This window comes from Panicum virgatum, chromosome 2N, assembly GCF_016808335.1.
Source record: "Panicum virgatum strain AP13 chromosome 2N, P.virgatum_v5, whole genome shotgun sequence".
NCBI lineage: Eukaryota > Viridiplantae > Streptophyta > Magnoliopsida > Poales > Poaceae > Panicum > Panicum virgatum.
This window is the reverse complement of record NC_053146.1, coordinates 5,548,351-5,568,795: the sequence shown is the minus strand read 5'-3', so window position 1 is coordinate 5,568,795 and position 20,445 is coordinate 5,548,351. Positions and strand designations below refer to the sequence as shown.

Sequence of the window (20,445 nt, the reverse complement as noted above, 5' to 3'; positions counted from 1 at the left end):
ATCATTCTGAAGCATCACATCGATACATGACTTCTATGAATGATTAAATTATAATTCCATCGAATCATTAAACACTGGCTCAGACATAGCACAGCTCCAATAAAATACCACTGGACATGAATTAAGAATATCTTCAGATATTTCCAAGGCACAATTGATCTTAGTTTTAGCTAAGACAAGACTATTGTTGGTTACAGTAATGCTGGCTAGAATCATGATCCCCATAATACTAGACCCTAAACAAGTTTTATAATTTTACATTGTGGAACAACTATATCTTGGAAGTCATCAAAGCTGACTCTTGTAGCTATATCCACTAATCATTCTGACATAATTACATTATATGAAGTTTCACGTGAATACATATGGCTTCACAGAATGATCGACCACATAAAACAGTCATGTGGCATTGGTTCAATCATGAGACCAATAATTATCTATGTACATAATTTGCCTTGCATTTGTACAAAAGAATGCAGATTTTTATAAAGGGCAATGTCATAAAATACATTGCTCCTAAATTATTTTATGGGGAAATAGAAATCTTGCAAACCAAAACATGAGATTTGCAAGGCTCAGGGGGAGATTCTCTTTGAATCATAACCAGTTCAATCAACCATAATCATCAGATTATATAATTGTACTCTTTTTCTAAATGAGTTTTCCTATTAAGGTTTTTCTCATATATAGGTTTTTAATGAGGTAATATTTTATGTCATATCTCTAATTTTCCCCACCGGGTTTTTTTAAAGTGATATTCGAGACATATTGCATATATCATATCTTCTGTTTTCTCACTATAGTTTTTAAGAAGATATTCAAGATATAATTTCTCCTCATATTTTCCCATCGGGTTTTGGGGGAGAATTAGTTCAGATATGATCCACAGATCATAATACATTCAAACTTACTTATGAGTTTTCTATTTAAGGTTTTTCTCATATAAGTTTGCAATCAATGATATTTCATATCATTTTCTCCTTATATTTTTCCCACTGTGTTTTAAAGGAGTTTTTAATGGAATATCAACACATATATGTCATATCAACATTTTCTCCTATTTTCCCAAAAGGGTTTAAGGAGTTTTTCACATGACATATACATACATATCCTTATTTTTCCCACATGATTTTTCAAAGAGTTTTTCGATTGATTACAAGACCACAAGAAAATCAAATTGATTACAAGATAATAAAAAAAACAAATTGATCAAGGGGGAGTGTTATGAAGCAAATAGATTAGTGATCAATTCTTTAATTACTTTATTAATTAGATTAATGACATCATTAGGATGTCACTAAGCACATGAAAGGGTCACTCCCGAAGGGGCATGTCCCTTCGGGAGAAAACACATTTTCCCCTCTTGTACATATAAAAGGAGTGGTCTAAACCATCAATCAATGGATCAATCATTCATTCCATTCTCTCTACTCTTTCACTTTCAACAATATGCGGGACGAGCTCGTTCCGATGAAACGACCGAACGAGTTCGCTCCAGCTGAACGCCTCCTCTTCCCGTCTCATGCTTCCTCCTCGCGCCATCCTCTGGATCCCTCTGCCCGTCGCCCCTCCCATCCCCAGCACACGCTCCACACCTGCCGCATTCGCGACGCCAGCGGCCCTCCTCCCGCACCGACGCCGGCGGCCGCTCTGCCGCACCCGCATCCGCGACGCCCCTCTAGCACCGATGCCGCCAGGCCCCCTCCCGCACCGACGCTCCCTGCCCCCTCCCGTCTCCCTCCGCACCCGCGCTGCCCTCCGTCATGCACCGGCGCACCCGTCCCTCTCCGCACCGGCGCCGATCTCCTCCCTCCCGCACCCGTGTCGCGCCAACATCTCCGGGCGGGTGCCCGACGGCCGAACAAGGGCCGGGGCTCTGGCCGCCCGCTCGCCGGTGTCCAGCGGCCAGCACGAGCCCGGGCTGCTGCTGGCGATCTCTGCTGTGCAAGCGGCGGCCCGATTTAAGCGGCGGTCGACAAATCCGGCGGCGGCGGTGACAAATCGGGCGGCGGCGTGACCGATTTGGGTTTATGACCGGTGGGCTCCATGGAACGGAGGTTAACGGAACAAGAGCTAGTTGATGCTTGTCCTTCCAACCAAACAAAAAAAAAATGAAATGATTCCATCCCTCAAACCAAACATAGATACAGAGCCATTCCATCCCTCTAATCTGGGATGGAGCCATTCCATCCTATCTCTCCAACCAAACGCATTCTAAAACACAAACTTTAGATCGAGCTCTTGCATTTTTTCAATCACAAAACTAAAACTATTAACCAGGTTCAGAATCCACTACTCCCTCTATTTCAAATTGTAGGTCATTTTGGTAACTCTAGATCTAGATACATAATTTTTGTACCATACCTAGACATAGTGTTTATTTAGATGCAAAGTAAAAATTATGTATCTAAAATTGCTAAAACAACCAAAAATTTGGAATGGTAAGGGTAGCAGGTTGGAACACAGATCGAAACAGCTGCTCATGAACCCTGTTGCCGAAAAGACCCACGAAAGGACATAGGATGCTTTTTCCAAACAGGCAAAACTTCATTGTTTTTCACAGAACACTGAAATTCAATCCGTGCTTCGAACGAACATAGGCGCCAAAGGAGTCGCTACAAGTATTCATGAACCCAAACAGCTCACCATCAATCCTAGAGATAAACATATCCTTCAGCAAAACACAGCACAAAGGTCCGCGTACTCGACACAAACTAGGCCAAGCCAATACAAGGCGCATCGACATGGGGCTTATCTCTTCTTCGACACACCAACAGTCTTTCCACGCCTTCCGGTGGTCTTGGTGTGCTGGCCACGGACACGAAGGCCCCAGTAGTGACGCAGACCACGGTGGTTCCTAGATAGCACGAGGGTTTTGTTAAAAGAGAGTCGTTATATAACGAAAGCTGCAACGGAACTGAGGTACAAGTACATAAATTACAGATGTCCATATTCAGTGCAAAGAGCAGCTGGAAGTTTCATAAACTAATGTATTGATAGGTTATCATCACAATTGGACTGACTAGGTACAATTATTAACCGCGTCATCAGCAAATAATGTAGAACAAAAATGAAGCTAAATTTCCGACAATGCCATGATGATGAATCTGTGTGAATGCAATGCAACATACACCAAGATGGTCCAAGAGACTGACCTGATCTTCTTCAGTCTCTCAAGGTCATCCCTGAGCTTCATGTCGAGAGCGTTAGAAACGACCTGGGAGAACCTACCATCCTTGTAATCCTTCTTCCTGTTGAGGAACCAGTCAGGGACCTTGAACTGGCGGGGGTTGGCAACCACAGTCATGAGGCGCTCAAGCTCATCTGGGGTCAGTTCACCAGCCCTGCACAAAAATATAATCATCAGAGCTCAACTTCATGCAATGGAGCTCATCTGTTAATTTTAGTAGTGAGGGTGGTGCAATAAATCAATCTCCAACTTCAAGAAAAAGAACATGAGCAAACATTGCAAAATGACAAGGCTTCTGCACTGATTATGTCTAGGCAGAAGTTCTTTACAAACGTTTTCCAGTAGTCACTTCATTTTCTCAAGTTGCATTCAAAAAAGCTAATTAAAGATCTGCACAGAGCTTCAGATGACTACAACTTATGAACAATGTACATTTCTCCCCACAGTTGTCATTTGTCAAGATTGCTCCTGAGGAGAAACCAAATTGACCCTATTATCTAGTCGCAATTTCTAAAATTAACAGAGCCAGTCACCAATACAAAACAGGAAAAACATGAAAACTGTTACTATCTTTACAAATTTTCAATTAATCTTCATATTCAAATTCCACATGCAAATAATATCTTGCTCAACTAGACCAGAAAGCAAACCAAACCAAAATTAGTGATATATAAAATGTTGAATAATTTCTTGGTCATCTTTCTTCATTGAACAAAAGTGAATGCAAAGAGACAGTTTTGACAAGTTACTGGTCAACACAATAATTCCAGTGTGTTAAGATTGTACAGGACATGTCCAACGAAGGCCTCCTGAGGTGCCGGTGCGTAATGGGGTTCTTGAGCGGGTCGATAATGTAAAGAGGGATAGAGGTAGACCTAAACTGACGTGAGATGAGTCGGTTAAGAGAGACCTTAAGGATTGGAATATTTCTAAAGAGATAGCTTTGGATAGGAGCGCTTGGAGACTAGCTATCAATGTGCCTGAACCTTGAACTTATTTCCTTCGGGTTTCATCTCTAGCCTACCCCAACTTGCTTGGGAAAAAAGGCTATGTTGTTGTTGTTGTGTTAAGATTGTACAGCTAAGCATGAAAAAACTTTAAGTAACAATGAATGAATTGCTGACGCATGAACGACACATCTGATAAAGTTAGCAGGGAATTTACTTGTCAAGTTAGAAACGAACAGCTTTTTACTGCTACTACACCACGACCTACCCTTCCATGTACAGCAGTTGCCAGTGTGCTAACTAACAATTTACAGGTAAATCTAAGACAGGCACGAACAGGAAAATTATCCTTTAACACTAAATCATCAGCCTATGTAAATCCATCTTACCATCAGCGAACATTAAATCCATCACATAGCACCAATCATTCCTCGTTTATTACTCATCAAGCAGGATCTAGACAACCTCATTATCGAAGCCTGGCATCCAAAAAAGAAGAGTAGCCTCTAAACTCAAATCTGCAGCTGCTCCCTAGCTTTCTCGAATCGATGAATAAATGGAGGGTGATCTTCCCCTAACTCCCGACGAACCAGCCACAAATCAACTACGACTCATCCACAGCCCCCCATTACCGACATGATTCAAATACACTACATGAACCAACGCCAAAACTCCATTTACAACTCACCGCTTGTTCATGTCGATGTCGGCCTTCTTGCAGACGATGTTGGAGAAGCGGCGGCCGACACCCTTGATGGAGGTGAGCGCGAACATGATCTTCTGCTTGCCATCCACGTTGGTGTTGAGCAGACGCAGGATGTGCTGGAAGTCCTCCCCCGCGATCAGAGACTGCAAAGACCAACCCCACCCGCGCGTCAGAAGAAACCACCGGCCCGTGGCGGCTCGATGCCGCCGCCAAGGAGGGCGAGGCTTACCATGGCGGCAGCGACTGGCGAGGCTCGGGCACGCGCCGGAGTTCGACGAAGCGGCGGCGGCGGCTGCGCGGGGTAGGGTTTCTCCTCTCGGAGGCGGCGGCGGCGCAGCGGGGAGCGCTTTATAGTTGGGAGTGTGAGCGGCCAGCGGGTGGAAGTAACCCTAGGGGCAGCGGATCGACGGCCAGGATGGATGCGGAGTGGGACCGACCGGAGTGGATCCAGGGTTTAGCGGGCTCTTTCGTTTCAGGTTGGGCTGTAAACGGGCCAAAATATTGGTTTTGAGGCGCTCCATTAAACAAGATTTTTCACCTTTTTGTTTTTTTTTTCCAAGCAGGGCTCCAGGTTTTTTTTTTGTGTTTTCTGTTTTGGACATGTGAGTACGTGACAACGTTGTCTGCTTTTTCATGGAAGATTGGACGTCACTTTGGCTTAAAACCTACAGTTTGAATTTAAATGGATAGATTGCAGAGTCAGACCACTAAAACAGATTCAAATGTGCAACACAGCCACACCACATAGGGCACATGCTTTTCACCATCACGAAATTTGCACAAAAGGGATGTTCTGTTCCAAATAACGCTGTCCATCATCATCTCATTCAGATTCTAGTTTGGCTTGAGAAATAGAACCGCATTAGAGCTCAAACCAGCATTCCATCTTCTGATCCTGTCTGCAGTTTCACACTCTTGACGTTAAGATAGCGCTACCAGGAATTCTCGTTACTGGTACAGCACAAGCAGATCGATGGCAGCACCCCAGCGGCCCAGCAACACGAGAACCATACAAAAAGGATGTTTTTTTTATATAAAAAAGTTCTGTACAGGATAGGTAGAGCGCATGTCCATGTCTACATTATTAAACATCCATATACCACCTTCAGAAAGTTCTGGCGGACCAGAACAACAGAGAACTCCCATGTATGTACAGCAAAAAATTGACCCAGTTTGCAGGTCATATAGAGCTTCTCCAGCACAGTCTAACATCTACTGCTCAAAAGGCCATCATGATTTACAGCCTCAGAAGAACCAAAAGTCCAGAAACTTCGACAAGCCACAGGTGCAAACACAACTATTCCAATCGCTTTAGCTATGGCTGTTGAGAAGTGAGAACGAACTGCAACATTCTTCTCGCAGACTGTCATTACTCAAACAAAAAGTTCGAAAGCGGCAATGTAAGGAAACAATTTCGTAAATAAGGATAAGTTTAATGATAAATATATAGCATTATCTAGAATAATACCTTTCAATCATGCATTGACAGGTTCTCTGGAAGCTAGGTCGCTTTCCCTGTTATTACTGCATATGACATCCTCTCCACAAAGTTGACCATCCCCACAAGTTTGAGTAGGCTTAATCACAACTTTACAAACGGCATTTGAAATGTCGAGGATAGGAGCTGAAATTCCTGCTTCATTGCAACTCTCAACTGTCATTCCCACTTTAATAGCCACATCATCCGTTTCATTCATATCACTTGTAAGTGACTTTGACTCAGTCAATTTCTCCAAGCTACCTTTACAACTAGGATGTTTCAAATCTGGTAAAAAAGAACCAACTTTGTCCTCAATAATCTCTGTTTCCAGAACAGATCCCTTCACTGATACTCCACTGTCAACTGCAGAAGCACTGTGATCTTCACTAGTATCTTTATCTATATAGGATATTGATGTTCCATTTGCTATGTTAGTTGTATCTTCCAAGCTTTTTGCTTCCATTGAGCTTTGAAGATAACCATCAGCAGCCACAGATTTCAGATCATGGTTATCAGGCTTTTCATCCATAGTAGCTAAAGGTCTGTTAGTGTCAACAGGAGCTGCACAAGATTTTTCATGCTCCTGATTGGCACAGTGGACAGATGGAGAATTGGATGTCAGATTGGATTCAGTTTTGCCTGTTATGGGAGCAGCTCCAACAGAAAGTTCACTAGATGGACAATTTTCACTTTTCCCAACCTCAGTAGATAAACAAGAACATGGATCCACGGACACCGGAGTAGCATGTGAGTTTGAATGACTGGAATTTGATTTATCTTCACAATTCTGTTCTGCAACAGTGTTTTCAGCAATCAATTGCCCATTTATTTCTCCGCATTTCTCTTCTTGAGAGTTGTCTGCTCCAGCCTTCAACAACATGTCATCTCCACAATTAATTCCTGGAAGTGTATGCAACTTATTATCTCCTACAGACACTGTGGATGTCCTTTCTAGAGTCCTTTTTACATCATCTTCTTCAGCAGCAGGAGGCTGGTCAGATGTCAAACCTGCTGAGTTTCCATTTAAAGGACGAGGACTCTCATGACACTTGATTTCAAGATCATTAGCGACACCAAATTCACGAGAAACATGAACAGGTGTCACAGATCCACTTGCTTCACCAAAAATTTTAGCATCTGCCTTGTCAGATCCAACAGCATTAGCTGCACAAAACAATTGACCATTGTTCAGACATGAAACTAAAGCATTACCAGATTAAAAGAAAAGAAAAGAAACTACAGCATTACAACTTTACAAGAACAGTTTGGTATTGTAACCTGGCTTGGCAGTGGTCTGTCCATCAACTGTGCCAGTTGGCAGTAACCTCTTCTCTAGTAGACCGGTCCCATTGATAATCAAGAGATTTAGCGACTTGATTCTTTGTTTCTTGGAAGGTTCAACAGGCTTGAAACCAAAAACAGTTGTCCAAGTGTTTTCCATTTCTGGTACAGCAGATATTACTAACTTCCGAACATTGAGAGAGCAAAGGGCCTACAAAACAATAAAATGTCAGAAGGCCAGAAAACAAGAATGCCAATAGGTGTGACTACAAAAGAGAAAAACTTAGCCTGATTATGTGGGTTTTAGTTTGGTAAAGCCAAACACAAGGCTAGCTTGGAGTCAGTTAGTGAATCCCTTCTTCTGAAAATCAACAGAAAAACATGGAACTAGAACGTAGGATTTTATACAATACCTCAGCCTCACAAAGATACTTGATGCCATTTAGGATTAAACTCATTTTGGATGCTGCAATACATTCTTTGTTATAAAGAACACACATTGATGCTCAATTACAAGGCAACACATAATTCGCACAGTTGTCTGCTAATTAGTATACCAGACAATTTAGGAAACAAGCTAGGGTAGAGATGGTGCATCTGACAATTTCAAATCATATAATGAAAGATTCAGAGACATGTTAAAACCAATATGTGAATAAGATCAATTCTGCAAACATACTAGGACTATCCATATAAACATCAGTAGCCCACATAAAGGACCGGAATAGAGAAAGGCAGAAATATCTTTGAAGGACAAGAAGCAAGACAAGGGAAGTATGACACAACACACAAGGGGAACATATGATAGCAAGCGACTGCAAGCATAGTACTAACATGAATGTACAACTGAGAAGAGAAAGCAAATTACCGATTCAATTCCACTGAGTAGACGACGGCACATCCCTTGGTGCCTATACATGCCTCTTGTGCCTATGAATGGCATTTCTGCCAAGTCAGTTCCGTGAATCCTGATTCATTGAGAAAAAGAAACAAACGAAGCATTTTAGAACTGAAATTATGTTAGAATTCATAAATAAATTCACAAAAAGAACTCAATGAGGGGCAAGTTTGTAGGTTTCACATTATTTCTTATGGGTCATGGGTAGTGATTGGTCAGTAATGAGGATTGAGGAACAAATATCATGGCAAACTTCAAAAACAATAGTTGATTAACTTCCTATACAATGGATAGATGTTACTGGAGAAATGAAAGACATGAAAGACTCAAAATACCATGCTAAAGAGCATACACACATGTTGCATGCAGAAGTTGAGTTGAATAATCATGACAGAACAGGTGATGGGGATGGCTAACACTCTAGCGTGGAAGTTTATTAGTATCAGCTTAGCGAAAACAATATGGCCAGTTTCAGTGCTTTGGACACATCTAAGTTTACATTTCAAAAAATCCACTACATTTTCGTCTATAATTCACATAAATTTCAATTATCTAGTTCATCCTCACTATTTCCATATCCTTCTGAAATCTCACAGAACAAGGAAACTTCTGAACAAACAGATCAAATTTGAACTCAGAAGACTCCATGTTGGAGTATATTGAACCCATGTGTATAAAGGCCCATCTAGAGGCCCATGTATAGGATCTATATATACCCACCCATCTAGGGTTGGAGGAATACACTAATTATTCCCGTCATTATGGTATCATTAGCTTAGGTTTTCCACCTTCCTCTGTTCCAGCCGCCAGGGAGCCGCTCCCTTGTTGCGCCGCCGCCGCCGGCCTCCGGCTCCTCCTCCTCTCCTCTCCGACTTCCCCTCCCTCTCTTCCCTTCCTTTCCCCCTCTCTGCGCCGGCGCCATGGCCAGCCCGGCCCGCCGCCTCCCTGGCCCTGCTCGATCCCGAGCAGGGCAGGGCCGCCGCTCAGGCCGTCCCTGATGCAGGCGCAGGCGCGGGTGGGCCCGCCGACGTCGCCGCCGCAGCTCACGACGTCTCGGGTGAGGGCGCGGGTGATGCCGCCGCCCACCACGCCGCGATCGCTGCCGGCAAGCAGCCCGCAGCAGCCGCGGCCGCCGCCGGTCCCTCGTGGCCCGAGCTCAGGATGCCTCCCATGGATGCGCCACTCTCCGCCGCCGCCTTCCGTGGTCAGCAGGCCGACGCCGCTCTCGCTGCGGCACTCCTCGCCGCCAAGTCGGAAGCTTCAGCGGCCCAGGAGCGGGTCCGCGTGGCTGCCCTCGCCTGGGAGCGCGAGCGCGCCACGGCCGACGCCCTCGCCCTCCGGGTCGCCGAGGCGGAGCGCTTCCTCCGCGTCTCCTCCGGCCAGCCCGTCGACCCCGAGCACGGCACCTCCTCCTCCCACCAGGCCCCGGACGCTGGATCTGGAGCTCGGTACGACCCGACTGACCCCATGGTCGCCCAGCTCCACCTCCAGGCGGCCGGCGTCCAGAACATCAGGGCTCTGGTCTCCGTACTCCTCGACCCCGCGTCCTCCTCCTACGGCCGCTGGCGGGACCAGGTCCTCACCCTCCGCCGCTACGCCCTCGACGACCACGTCCTCGTCGACTTGCCGATCGAGGCGCGTGACGTGACGTGGCTGCGCCTCGACAGCGTCGCCCTGTCCTGGATCTTCGGGACCATCTTCCTGGATCTTCAGGACCTCGTCAGGACACACGGCGGCACCGCGCGGCAGGCCTGGGTGGCGCTCGAGGGGCAGTTCCTCGGCAACGCCGAGTACCGCGCTCTCCAGCTCGACGCCACCTTCCGCACCTTCGTGCAGAGGGACCTCTCCGTCGGTGAGTACTGCCGGCGGATGAAGAGCATGGCCGATGCTCTTCACGACCTCGGGGATCCAGTGTCCGATCGGGTCTTGGTGCTCAATGTCCTACGGGGACTGAGCAGCACCTACGACCACCTGAAGGGCTGGATCGCCCGCCAGAGGCCCTTCCCCACCTTCCTGCAGGTTCGGGACGACCTCGCCCTCGAGGAGATCACCAGGGGTCTCGCGCCCGGATCGTCCTCGCCCACCCCCGCCGCGCTCGTTGCCACTCCACCGGCCTCCTCCGCTGCTCCTGCTACCTCCCTCCTTGGTGCTGCTCCCGCCGGGCAGACCGGAGGAGGGGGGCCGTGGACGTCGCCGGCGACGGGGTGGTGGTGGTGGTGGCACTGGTGGCCCTACTTCTGGGGGCACCGGTACCGGTGGGGGCCGTCGGGGCGCGCCGCCACCGGCTCCGGCTCCTGCCACTGCCGCTGGAGGTATGCCCTGGCCATCCTTCAGCAACCCATGGTCAGGGCGCATCTAGATGTGGCCGTTCCAGGGTCCGGGAGGAGGGCACCGTCCTCAGCTCCAGCCGGCGGCCATGTTCACTGGCGCTGCTCCACTCTTCGCGACATCCTGGACCCCGCCCGCTCAGCCCAGCCAACAGCCGACCTGGCCTGGGGGTGGGACCAGGCCGCTCTGGCGCAGTCCTTCAGCACCATGGGACTGACGCCGCCGACCAGCACCGAGTGGATCGCCGACTCGGGCGCCTCGTTCCACACCACCCACGATGCTGGTATCCTCTCTTCTGTCCGACCCCCACACCCCTCTTGTCCTTCTTCTATCATGGTTGGTGATGAGTCTTGCCTTCCTGTCACCGCCGTGGGTTCTGCTCCTCGTCTTCCCACTGTTCTTGTTGCTCCTCAAATGGTTCACAACCTTTTTTCTATTCGCCAGTTTACTGCTGACAACTCCTGTTCTATCGAATTTGACTCCTCTGGTCTTACTGTGAAGGATTCGGCTTCCCGGCGTCCGCTCCTCCGATGTGACAGCCCGGGGCCCCTTTACACTCTTCGGCTTCCTACTTTCGCTGCCTCGCCTTCGGCTTCTTCGTCTTCTGCTTTTGCCGTGACGCCTTCTTCCACCACCTGGCACCGCCGGCTTGGTCACCCCGGCCGCGACGTTTTGGCTCAGCTCCGCCGTAGTACCGATGTTCCATGTACTAGGGCTCCTGAGCACCTCTGTCATGCGTGCCAGTTAGGTCGTCATGTTAGACTTCCGTTTTCTTTTTCTTCTTCGCATGCTGCGCATGCTTTTGATCTCATTCACTGTGACCTGTGGACATCTCCTGTACTCAGCAAGTCAGCATGTCTGGCTATAGATATTATCTGGTCATTGTTGATGATTTTTCTCATTACTCTTGGACTTTCCCTTTGCGCGCCAAGTCTGAGACCTTCCCCACCCTCCTCCACTTCTTTGCCTGGGTGTCCACTCAGTTCGGCCTCACCGTTAAGGCCGTCCAGTGTGACAACGGGCGGGAGTTCGATAACTCCACCTCCCGGTCTTTCTTCCTGTCTCGGGGTGTTCAGCTGCGTATGTCTTGTCCGTACACCTCTCCTCAGAACGGCAAGGCTGAGCGGATGATTCGCACGACGAACGACGTCGTGCGCACCCTTCTGATCCAGGCTTCTCTCCCCCCGCGCTTTTGGCCTGAGAGCCTCCACACCGCCACCTACCTGCTCAACCGCCTTCCGTCCACTGCTTCTCCTGCTCCCACTCCACACCACGCTCTTTTCGGTACCCCTCCTCGCTACGACCACCTTCGGGTCTTCGGGTGTGCGTGTTACCCTAACACCTCCGCCACCGCTTCTCACAAGCTGGCGCCCCGCTCGACTCGTTATGTGTTCCTCGGGTACTCCCCTGACCACAAGGGGTACCGATGCTTTGACCTCACCTCTCGCCGCGTTCTGATCTCCCGACACGTCGTCTTCGACGAGTCGGATTTCCCCTGCTCCACCTCCTCCACACCTTCTTCTGATCCCGAGCTGGCGTCTCTGTTTCCGACTGACCCGGTGGTTCAGCCACCGTTACCTGTCTGTCCTTTTCCTGCAGGTTTTCCCGGCGCACCGGCACCACTACCGGTGATCCCTGCTGCGCCGAGCGCAGCCCCCGGCCCTCCGGTCGTGCCGCGCACGGACCCGGTGTCTTCTGCTGCGCCACGCGCGGCCCCGGTGCCTTCCCCTGCACCTGAGCGGTACGCTCAGCCGGTGCAGGTGTACCGGCGTCGTTCCGCGTCGACACCTGCGCCGCCTCCTGCTCCGGAGGCTCCTGCGACGCCGACACCGGAGCCGTCGCCGCCGCCGCCGCCGCCTCCTCCGGCTCCCTCTCGAGCAGAGCCGGAGGTGTACCACCCGCCGGTCATCCATCGGGATCCTCGACATATCCATCCCATAGTGACTCGGCGGATGGCGTCCCAGGCCGCGACTCTCTCCGCCACCGAGGGAGAGTCGCGGGTCTCTCCGGTACCCTCCTCTGTCCGCGACGCCTTGGCGGATCCTCACTGGCGTCGCGCAATGGAAGAGGAGTACGCGGCTCTTCTTGCCAACCAGACGTGGGACCTCGTGCCACGTCCGTCTGGTTGCAATGTGGTGACTGGCAAGTGGATCTGGACGCAAAAGCGTCGGGCTGACGGCACACTGGAGCGCTACAAGGCTCGCTGGGTTCTCCGGGGGTTCACTCAGCGGCCTGGTGTGGACTATGATGAGACTTTCAGCCCGGTCGTGAAGCCCGCTACGGTGCGCACGGTCCTCTCACTTGCGCTCTCGCGCACTTGGCCTGTGCACCAGCTGGACGTGAAGAATGCATTTCTTCACGGCACCTTGTCAGAGACCGTTTACTGCTCTCAGCCTGCGGGATTTGTGGACTCGAGTCGTCCGGATATGGTCTGCCGGCTCAACAAGTCTCTCTATGGACTGAAGCAGCCTCCACGAGCTTGGTACTCTCGGTTCGCCACGTTCTTGCTGACACTGGGGTTCACCGAGGCCAAGTCTGACACGTCTCTCTTCATCTACCGCCGTGGGGATGAGACGGCATATCTGCTGCTATATGTCGATGACATTGTGCTCACAGCTTCCAGTCAGCAGTTGCTTCAGAGTGTCATCAACTCTTTGCAGCAGGAGTTCTCTATGAAGGATCTTGGTCAGCTCCACTTCTTGGGCGTCACTGTTGAGCCTCGCCCGTCTGGTCTCCTTCTGCACCAGCGGCAGTACGCCCTCGATATTCTGGAGCGGGCCGGGACGACTGATTGCAAGCCCTGCTCCACTCCAGTCGACACTCAGGCGAACCTGTCTGCTGATCTGGGTGATCCGGTGGCTGACCCTACAGCCTACCGGAGTCTGGCTGGCGCTTTGCAGTACCTCACCTTCACCAGGCCGGACCTCACCTACGCTGTTCAGCAGGTCTGTCTCCACATGCATGATCCCCGGGAGTCACATCTTGCTGCGCTGAAGCGTCTCCTCCGGTACGTCCGTGGCACCGTGGACCTCGGCCTGGTACTTCACCGCTCGTCCTCTGCTGAGCTGGTAGTCTACACCGACGCTGACTGGGCTGGCTGCCCGGACACTCGTCGCTCCACCTCCGGCTACGCCGTCTTCCTGGGCGGCAACCTGGTCTCCTGGTCGTCCAAGCGGCAGCCGGTTGTCTCCCGCGCCAGTGCCGAGGCGGAGTACCGGGCTGTCGCTAACGGCGTGGCGGAGGCGTCCTGGCTGCGACAGCTCTTGGCGGAGCTCCACAGCCCGCTCGCCAAGAGCACGCTCGTCTACTGCGACAACGTCAGCGCCGTGTATCTCTCCACCAACCCCGTCCAGCATCAGCGGACGAAGCACGTGGAGATCGACCTACACTTCATGCGCGACAGAGTCGCCATCGGCGATGTTTGGGTACTCCATGTCCCGACTACCTCCCAGTTTGCTGACATCTTCACGAAGGGGCTGCCCTCGTCGACCTTCTCGGAGTTTCGATCCAGCCTCAACGTAGCCGGTGGCTAGTTGTGGCTGCCGGGGGGGGGGGGTTAGCTCTTTTGTGCTCTACTTGTACTCTCATCTTGTCCAGTCTTGAACACCGCTGCGTCGGTTGTTCAGACTGCGGGGGGGTGTTAGCTTTCTTGTTGTCCAGTCTTGAACACCGCTGCGCCGGTAGTTCAGACTGCGGAGAGGTGTTGGAGTATATTGAACCCATGTGTATAGAGGCCCATCTAGAGGCCCATGTATAGGATCTATATATACCCACCCATCTAGGGTTGGAGGAATACACTAATTATTCCCGTCATTACTCCAGATGGTTTTTCCCTGGAAAACCAGTTACCCGTGTGTTACGCTACCATGTGCATGGTTGGTAAGGGTCTGAGGGGTGAGGTGAGGGTAGAGGACTCGTAATTGACCAGTTAGCCAGGAACTCCTCTCCCATGACACTAACTCAAGGCTCTGAGAAATGTAAGGAGACTAAAGAACACTTTGTCTGTTTTTGCATTCAGTGGACACAGCGCTGACTTTTTCATAGGGTTAGCTTCATTTGAATTCCTAAGAAGCTTTACCCAAATATTATCCAAAAAATATGCAATCATCATGACAACAAAATTAAAAGCATATGCACATACAAATGTACCTTATAGATGCCACAGATATTACTTCGTCACCTCGTTCCAGGATGAATGTATAGAAGCCACTAAAGTCTAAACGACTGACATCAGACCTGCAATAGCAGATTACAGAATTTCAAAAAGTGACTACATTGGGGAAAGAAACAAGAAAGGTGGCACGCCTAGAATGGCTATGATGATGAAACATGGGATCTAAGGAATACTAAGATAAAAATGAAAGATCTAGGAACGTTAGTACTTGCTCCCCAAATAGGTATTTCTAGAACCCATGAACCAAAATTTCAATTGACTTTCATATAGACATGCTCTTGGAAACGTAAAGAACAGTCAGTGTTAAGAAAACAAGACTCCCAGCTTCTAAGAGTTTTTGAGCTTCCATTAGAATTGCATCTAGCTTAAGAAAACCATTCATCTTGATTTTTTATTGAATGAAGAATGCAAAAACATACTTACCCACAGTTATATACAACATTGTGAATCATATTAATTCCACTTCTCTCATCAATGTGTGGTCGAAAACACTCATCCATAACTGCGAAAGCAAGGGCTGTCTTGGAGTTGCAATGGACCGACTGTGCTTTATTTTTTGGGGGTGTGGTCTGACAGGCAAAACAGCGAACCAGACTCCACGAAAATCCAGCCTCTATATCATTCTTTGTCCCAAGAAGCTTTTTTAGTCGTCTATAAACCTGAGTTATTCAACGAACAGAACAGCTTCAGTATCCATATGTTAAAGTAATTTGCATATACAAATACAACTAAAAGCCTGCAAATACATACATTTCTCAAGACATTAACAGTATTAACTAAGACGTATCAGGTAAAATGGAAAATTTCACAGGCTCATTTGTTGAATGCGAAGGCAAATTATATAGTGATAAATATGCATCCACATTTTTTTTTGCATCAGCTGCAAATTTTTCGGAGATTTATTGATGCTGTGCTTTAATATAACCCCTAAAGGGCATGATTCTGGCGAACCATGCAGTGACACGGGTCAGAAACATCATCATCATCCAGATATAATTAAGTATGAGTATTAATATATGCTGCCCAAGAAAATCTCAAATATCAAGTATAACAGCAAAACTTAAGATGAATCAGTTAGGCGCCTTAAGCCATTCAGCAGTAGTAAGCATCAATGAAGCACTGAATGTGGACGTGGACCGAACATATCATTGTTGTAGATGACTTTGCAGGGGAATCCATGTAACAAAACATGCATTCCATCATGTAAGGGAGATTTCTTATGTCATATATTCCCAGAAATACAAGAGGACCAAAATTTTCAGAGATTAACGGACACGCATCCAGGTAAACCTGAGGCTCCATAGATGATATGTTCCCATCATACAGACTGAAATAGATTAACACTAGTAATCACAGGTATTATCATCTCTATATGCATTATTACCAAGTCATTAAATGCTAAAAACAAAACTGCACCAAATCGTGCAATCTCAAAACTTAGTCATATGACGTGTGCTGTTAAAACACCAACTATTGAATCGTGTGCATATATATAGGCATATGTGACGGCAGAATGGCACACAAATAATGAAGGAAAATAAATCCTCGCAAGTTGAAAAAAAAAACTGAACTAAGTAAAACTCTGTACCTTTCTGCATCCTGGACTGCAAAAGCAATCAATCGAGGTACTGGGTTTGGTACAAACGGAGTCACTCTCTGTTCCAGGTGAACAAGCTTGGTGATCTGCAAACTCATTGGGTAAGGCAATGTAAAAGTGAACAGAGGGAAGGAGGGAGGGGGAGTTGTATGTAGTAGAAAGTCTTACATTTCCTTGAACATTGCAAGCAAGAAAGTAGTTCAGGAGAAGATGATGTCTTTTCTTGGGCAGAACCACAGAACCTACATAAACAGCTACGGCAGTACCATTCTCCACGGGGCATCTGCAGATGCAATTGGCATATATTAAATATAACATAAAAGCATGCAACAACATAGTCATTCTAGATACAAGCAAATTAAACAAATTAGGGTACCATCCTAGCAAACAGCTATCAAGGGAAAGCTACAAGCAAACAAGAAACCATTCAAGAATGCTTAACATCTCGTACCATGGTAATTGTTCATCTAATGTGTTGGGGTGGAGAAAACAAATGATATATATTTGTATGGTTACCTTAATTCCCAAACAATCCAAGTGAAAAGTTGAGGCACAGTGATCGCAGCACAGCAAATTACCACCATCACCACAAATAGCACAAGTGTCATCATGTTGATCCTCACCAAGATCTATCTTGTAGAATCCTTTCTTTTCATATTGTGCGTGCTTCTCCCATGCATCATGTAAGCATTGCAACAAAGAAACCCTACCATCTTTTAGAAAGATGTTCGTGTAGGGCTCCTTCTCATTCGAACCAGCATGAAGTTCAAACTTCGCGGCTGTGAGAATCTTGGAACAGCATCCACAGAAAATACCCCTCCTAGTAATTTTGCCCTCCAACATTGCCCTTGTTCTCTTATTGTTCATGTATTTGACCTCTGTGTCTTCAGAAATAACCTCCAGATCTATCATCCATGAATATACTGTCCGCTTCCATTCATATGGAATATATCCATCCATGTTATTTTCTGTATTATGAGTACCCCCACGGACAAGAAGCCCACATCTCCGATGATTGGTTTTTACCCCATCATCCTTGTTTCGTTGCTTGTTTCTATAAATTCTTTTAGCAAGGATATCTTTTGAGCCTCTGCTTTTGCTGCCCCCAGGTTTTTTTTTAGTACCATAAATTTCTTTATTCGTCCTTCTCCTAACTATGTTCTTTTTTAGCATTGCTAGATCATCCTTTGGTATAATATTATTAAGTTCAGATGAGCGTCCCATATGATTTTCATCGTGTGGATTTTGAAACTGCTCTTGGTAAACTGCATAAGCCTTAGTGATTGACCAGTAACCAGTCCCTTCAGGAGAAACATAGACAGAGTCTTCATAATCTTTATTTTTCCTCTGTCTTAGTTCAATTTTCCATCCATTATCTAAAAGCAAGTGTTTTATCTGGTTCCTGACATCCTGCTTGAGTTTGTTGACAGGTCCTCCCCTTGGCTTCTTCATTTCAAGCTTGTTGAGCACAGGGCCAGATGTGCCTTGCAGGTCATTGGCTTCTGATTTTGCCTTCTTTGATAAATTTCCCGGCAGCCCTTTATGATCTAGCAATCTCTTTTTCATATTCTTGTGTTCACTTGATTTGGTGTTCTCATCTTTCTGACTCAGAGTAGACTGATGACGGTTTACTGAGTAGTCCTTTTGCTGTTGCTTTGAATTTTGTTGTTTCATACTCTGGCCCAAAGAAACTCCCACTACACTTGGATCACTTTTCCTCAACATGATGGGAGAGACTAGCTTACCCATAACTCTCTTCTCACCATTTGAATCCTGCTTCTGAATTTCTGCAAGGGCACCACTTTTCTCCTTATATCCTTTATAGCTCTCGTTGGTTTCACCATCTGCCTTACTGCTCCAGGGATGAAACTTCTCAGCAACAGTTTCCAAGCCCATGGTAGAGTTCTGCATAGGAATCTTGTGACCACTAAACTCTGCATCCAACTTAGTATTATTTGTTAGAACCTTTCCATCACTGGACTCCTTATCCACCCTGGAGTTCTTCATCAGTATCCTGGCATCCCCAGTTTCCCCATCGACCTTGTTCTTCGGCAGGAGCTTTAAAACACCTCTCTTTGTTGGAATCCTAACATCACCAATCCTCTCATCCGCTTTAATGTTCGTTGGCAGATTCTTGCCATCGCCAGTCTCCCCATCTACCTTAGTTTTCTTCGACATAGTCTTGCCATCACCAGTATCCCTGACCAACTTATCATTCTTCGGCAATATCCTTAAAACACCCCTTTTCCCCTGCAATCTAATAACCTCCTGTTGGCCAGAATCAACAGATTTGCCTTGATCAGTCTTCAATGGTGCCCGTTTTTCATGTTTCTGCAGCTCCACCCGCCTCCTCTTGTCATCCAAACTCGATACCTGCCCTTTCACCTTTGAGGCACTGCTTGCCTTCATATCCACCTCACCTTTGTCATCAAGAACTCGCCCTCCCCTTACCTCCGGCTTCTCAAACCGCCATGTCGGGAGCCCCCGGGGCAGCATTTTCCCACCAGTTCCACCCTTAGATGCACCTCCACTGCCACTACCATGGACGGCCTCAACTCTGATCTTCTTGGCAACAGGCTGTGGACTGCTCTTCTCAAGCTCAGTTTCCTTGTTCTTCTCTGAACCCTCTCCATCAGTGGACTTAACATCTGAAACCTTCTCGGAACTAACAGTCACGGCTTTCTCCACCAACTGATCACCATCACCTCGACCACCGGCACCAGCATTGCCCACGGACGCGGCGGCGCCAGCATTCTGCCGCGTCGAGATGCAGTACTCGTCTGCCTCGGAGTCGCTGGACTCCATCACCAGCTGCCTCTTCCGCGGCTTCCTCGCCGACGCAGCCGCCGAGCCGCGCTCATCCCCATCCGAACCCATCAAAAAAAACCTCCCGAACGAATCCCGAACAGCTCAAACGTCCCGCTCCAAAACCATCGCCGGGCGGCCCTGCGTCAGAACCACGAAAAACACTCAACCTGTGAGCGCCCAAGCAATCTCAATCCAATCCCACAACCCAAGCAACAAGAGATAAGAACGCCAAAAAAAATAATTCCGCGACGGCGCTGCCTCCGACGGCCCGGGAGGGCGTTTCCGGAGGGAATTCCGCGCGGTGGGGGGGCGAGTCGGGGCTCACCTGGATTGCGGGAGCGCGGAGGCGGCGGCGGAGAGGTCGGTTTGCGGCGCTGGGGGCTAGGGTTTCGGGGATCGCGGGGGATTGGGGGGGGGGGGGGGGGGACTGGGAGAAGCCGACGGGATTGCCTCGCCTGCTTCTCGTGCTCGTCGTCGGGAGGGGGCCGGCGTCTACGGGCTAAAACGGGGCACCGGGAAGGGGCTGATTGATAATTTCCCGTGCGCTGTCAATGTTTGCAGTTAACACCCTGGAGAGCAGGTATTTCGCGTGTCAGTTTTGGGCTCGGTTTTCCCTTTCCTTCGTTTTCTTGCAAAATAGGTTTTTTTTTCTTCTTAACAAAAAACCAGAGATGAAAATGCAATGGCCTAAAAATGCAAGGATGAACTTTGGACAAATTAAGAATTAGATAGTAAATACCAGTGCAAATAGGATGAGGTCATACCCGAGCCGGATGAATCGAGATTTTTTTCCTTGTAGAAATAGGAGTTGTCAGGCCAAAGTGACGATAGGGGTTTATCAATAAATTGAACGTAAACATCTTATGGAAAGTTGGTGTAGCATGCTGTATCATGCAAAGGCAGTAGTAAGAATGCGTTTTTGGTTGGTGTCGTCGTTAAATTTTTATGCCAAAAAAACAAAGATAGATATTTGATCTGCAAATTTGGTAAAATACAAAAAATCTCATCTTAGCCATGGTCGTTGTAGAATGCGTGT

At 48.0% G+C, this 20,445-nt stretch overlaps 2 protein-coding genes across 4 annotated transcripts; both read right to left on the bottom strand.

Annotated features, from left to right (window-relative positions):
• Nucleotides 1-2,492: 2,492 nt before the first annotated feature.
• LOC120659456 (40S ribosomal protein S18-like) lies at nt 2,493-5,228 on the bottom strand. The gene is made up of 4 exons (XM_039937609.1): nt 5,073-5,228; nt 4,826-4,986; nt 3,156-3,344; nt 2,493-2,857 (listed from the first exon to the last, which is right to left on the bottom strand). The coding sequence occupies exons 1-4, from the start codon at nt 5,073-5,075 to the stop codon at nt 2,752-2,754; spliced, it is 459 nt and encodes a 152-aa protein (XP_039793543.1). The 5' UTR covers nt 5,076-5,228; the 3' UTR covers nt 2,493-2,751.
• Nucleotides 5,229-5,853: 625 nt separating this feature from the next.
• LOC120659455 (increased DNA methylation 1-like) lies at nt 5,854-19,868 on the bottom strand. Of its 3 annotated transcripts, XM_039937608.1 has the most exons (11): nt 19,735-19,868; nt 17,118-19,547; nt 16,770-16,884; nt 16,593-16,687; nt 15,428-15,663; nt 14,980-15,066; nt 8,473-8,572; nt 7,602-7,815; nt 6,883-7,487; nt 6,312-6,849; nt 5,854-6,206 (listed from the first exon to the last, which is right to left on the bottom strand). In XM_039937608.1, the coding sequence occupies exons 2-10, from the start codon at nt 19,476-19,478 to the stop codon at nt 6,319-6,321; spliced, it is 4,344 nt and encodes a 1,447-aa protein (XP_039793542.1). In that variant the 5' UTR covers nt 19,479-19,547; nt 19,735-19,868; the 3' UTR covers nt 5,854-6,206; nt 6,312-6,318. The 3 variants fall into 3 exon arrangements, with proteins under 3 accessions (XP_039793542.1, XP_039793540.1, XP_039793541.1); XM_039937606.1 differs by having other exon boundaries at nt 6,312-7,487; XM_039937607.1 differs by having other exon boundaries at nt 5,854-6,195; nt 6,312-7,487.
• Nucleotides 19,869-20,445: the final 577 nt, after the last annotated feature.

Coding starts and splice junctions, on each gene's coding strand:
- LOC120659456 (XM_039937609.1), bottom strand. Junction 3,345..4,825: donor GACATCGACATGAACAAGCG/GTGAGTTGTAAA, acceptor ATTTTTGTGCAG/GGCTGGTGAACTGACCCCAG. Junction 2,858..3,155: donor GAGAGACTGAAGAAGATCAG/GTCAGTCTCTTG, acceptor CGTGCTATCTAG/GAACCACCGTGGTCTGCGTC.
- LOC120659455 (XM_039937606.1), bottom strand. CDS start 19,478: ATGGGTTCGGATGGGGATGAGCGCGGCTCGGCGGCTGCGTCGGCGAGG. Junction 16,885..17,117: donor TGGATTGTTTGGGAATTAAG/GTAACCATACAA, acceptor TTGCATCTGCAG/ATGCCCCGTGGAGAATGGTA. Junction 15,664..16,592: donor GCAGTCCAGGATGCAGAAAG/GTACAGAGTTTT, acceptor TGAATAACTCAG/GTTTATAGACGACTAAAAAA.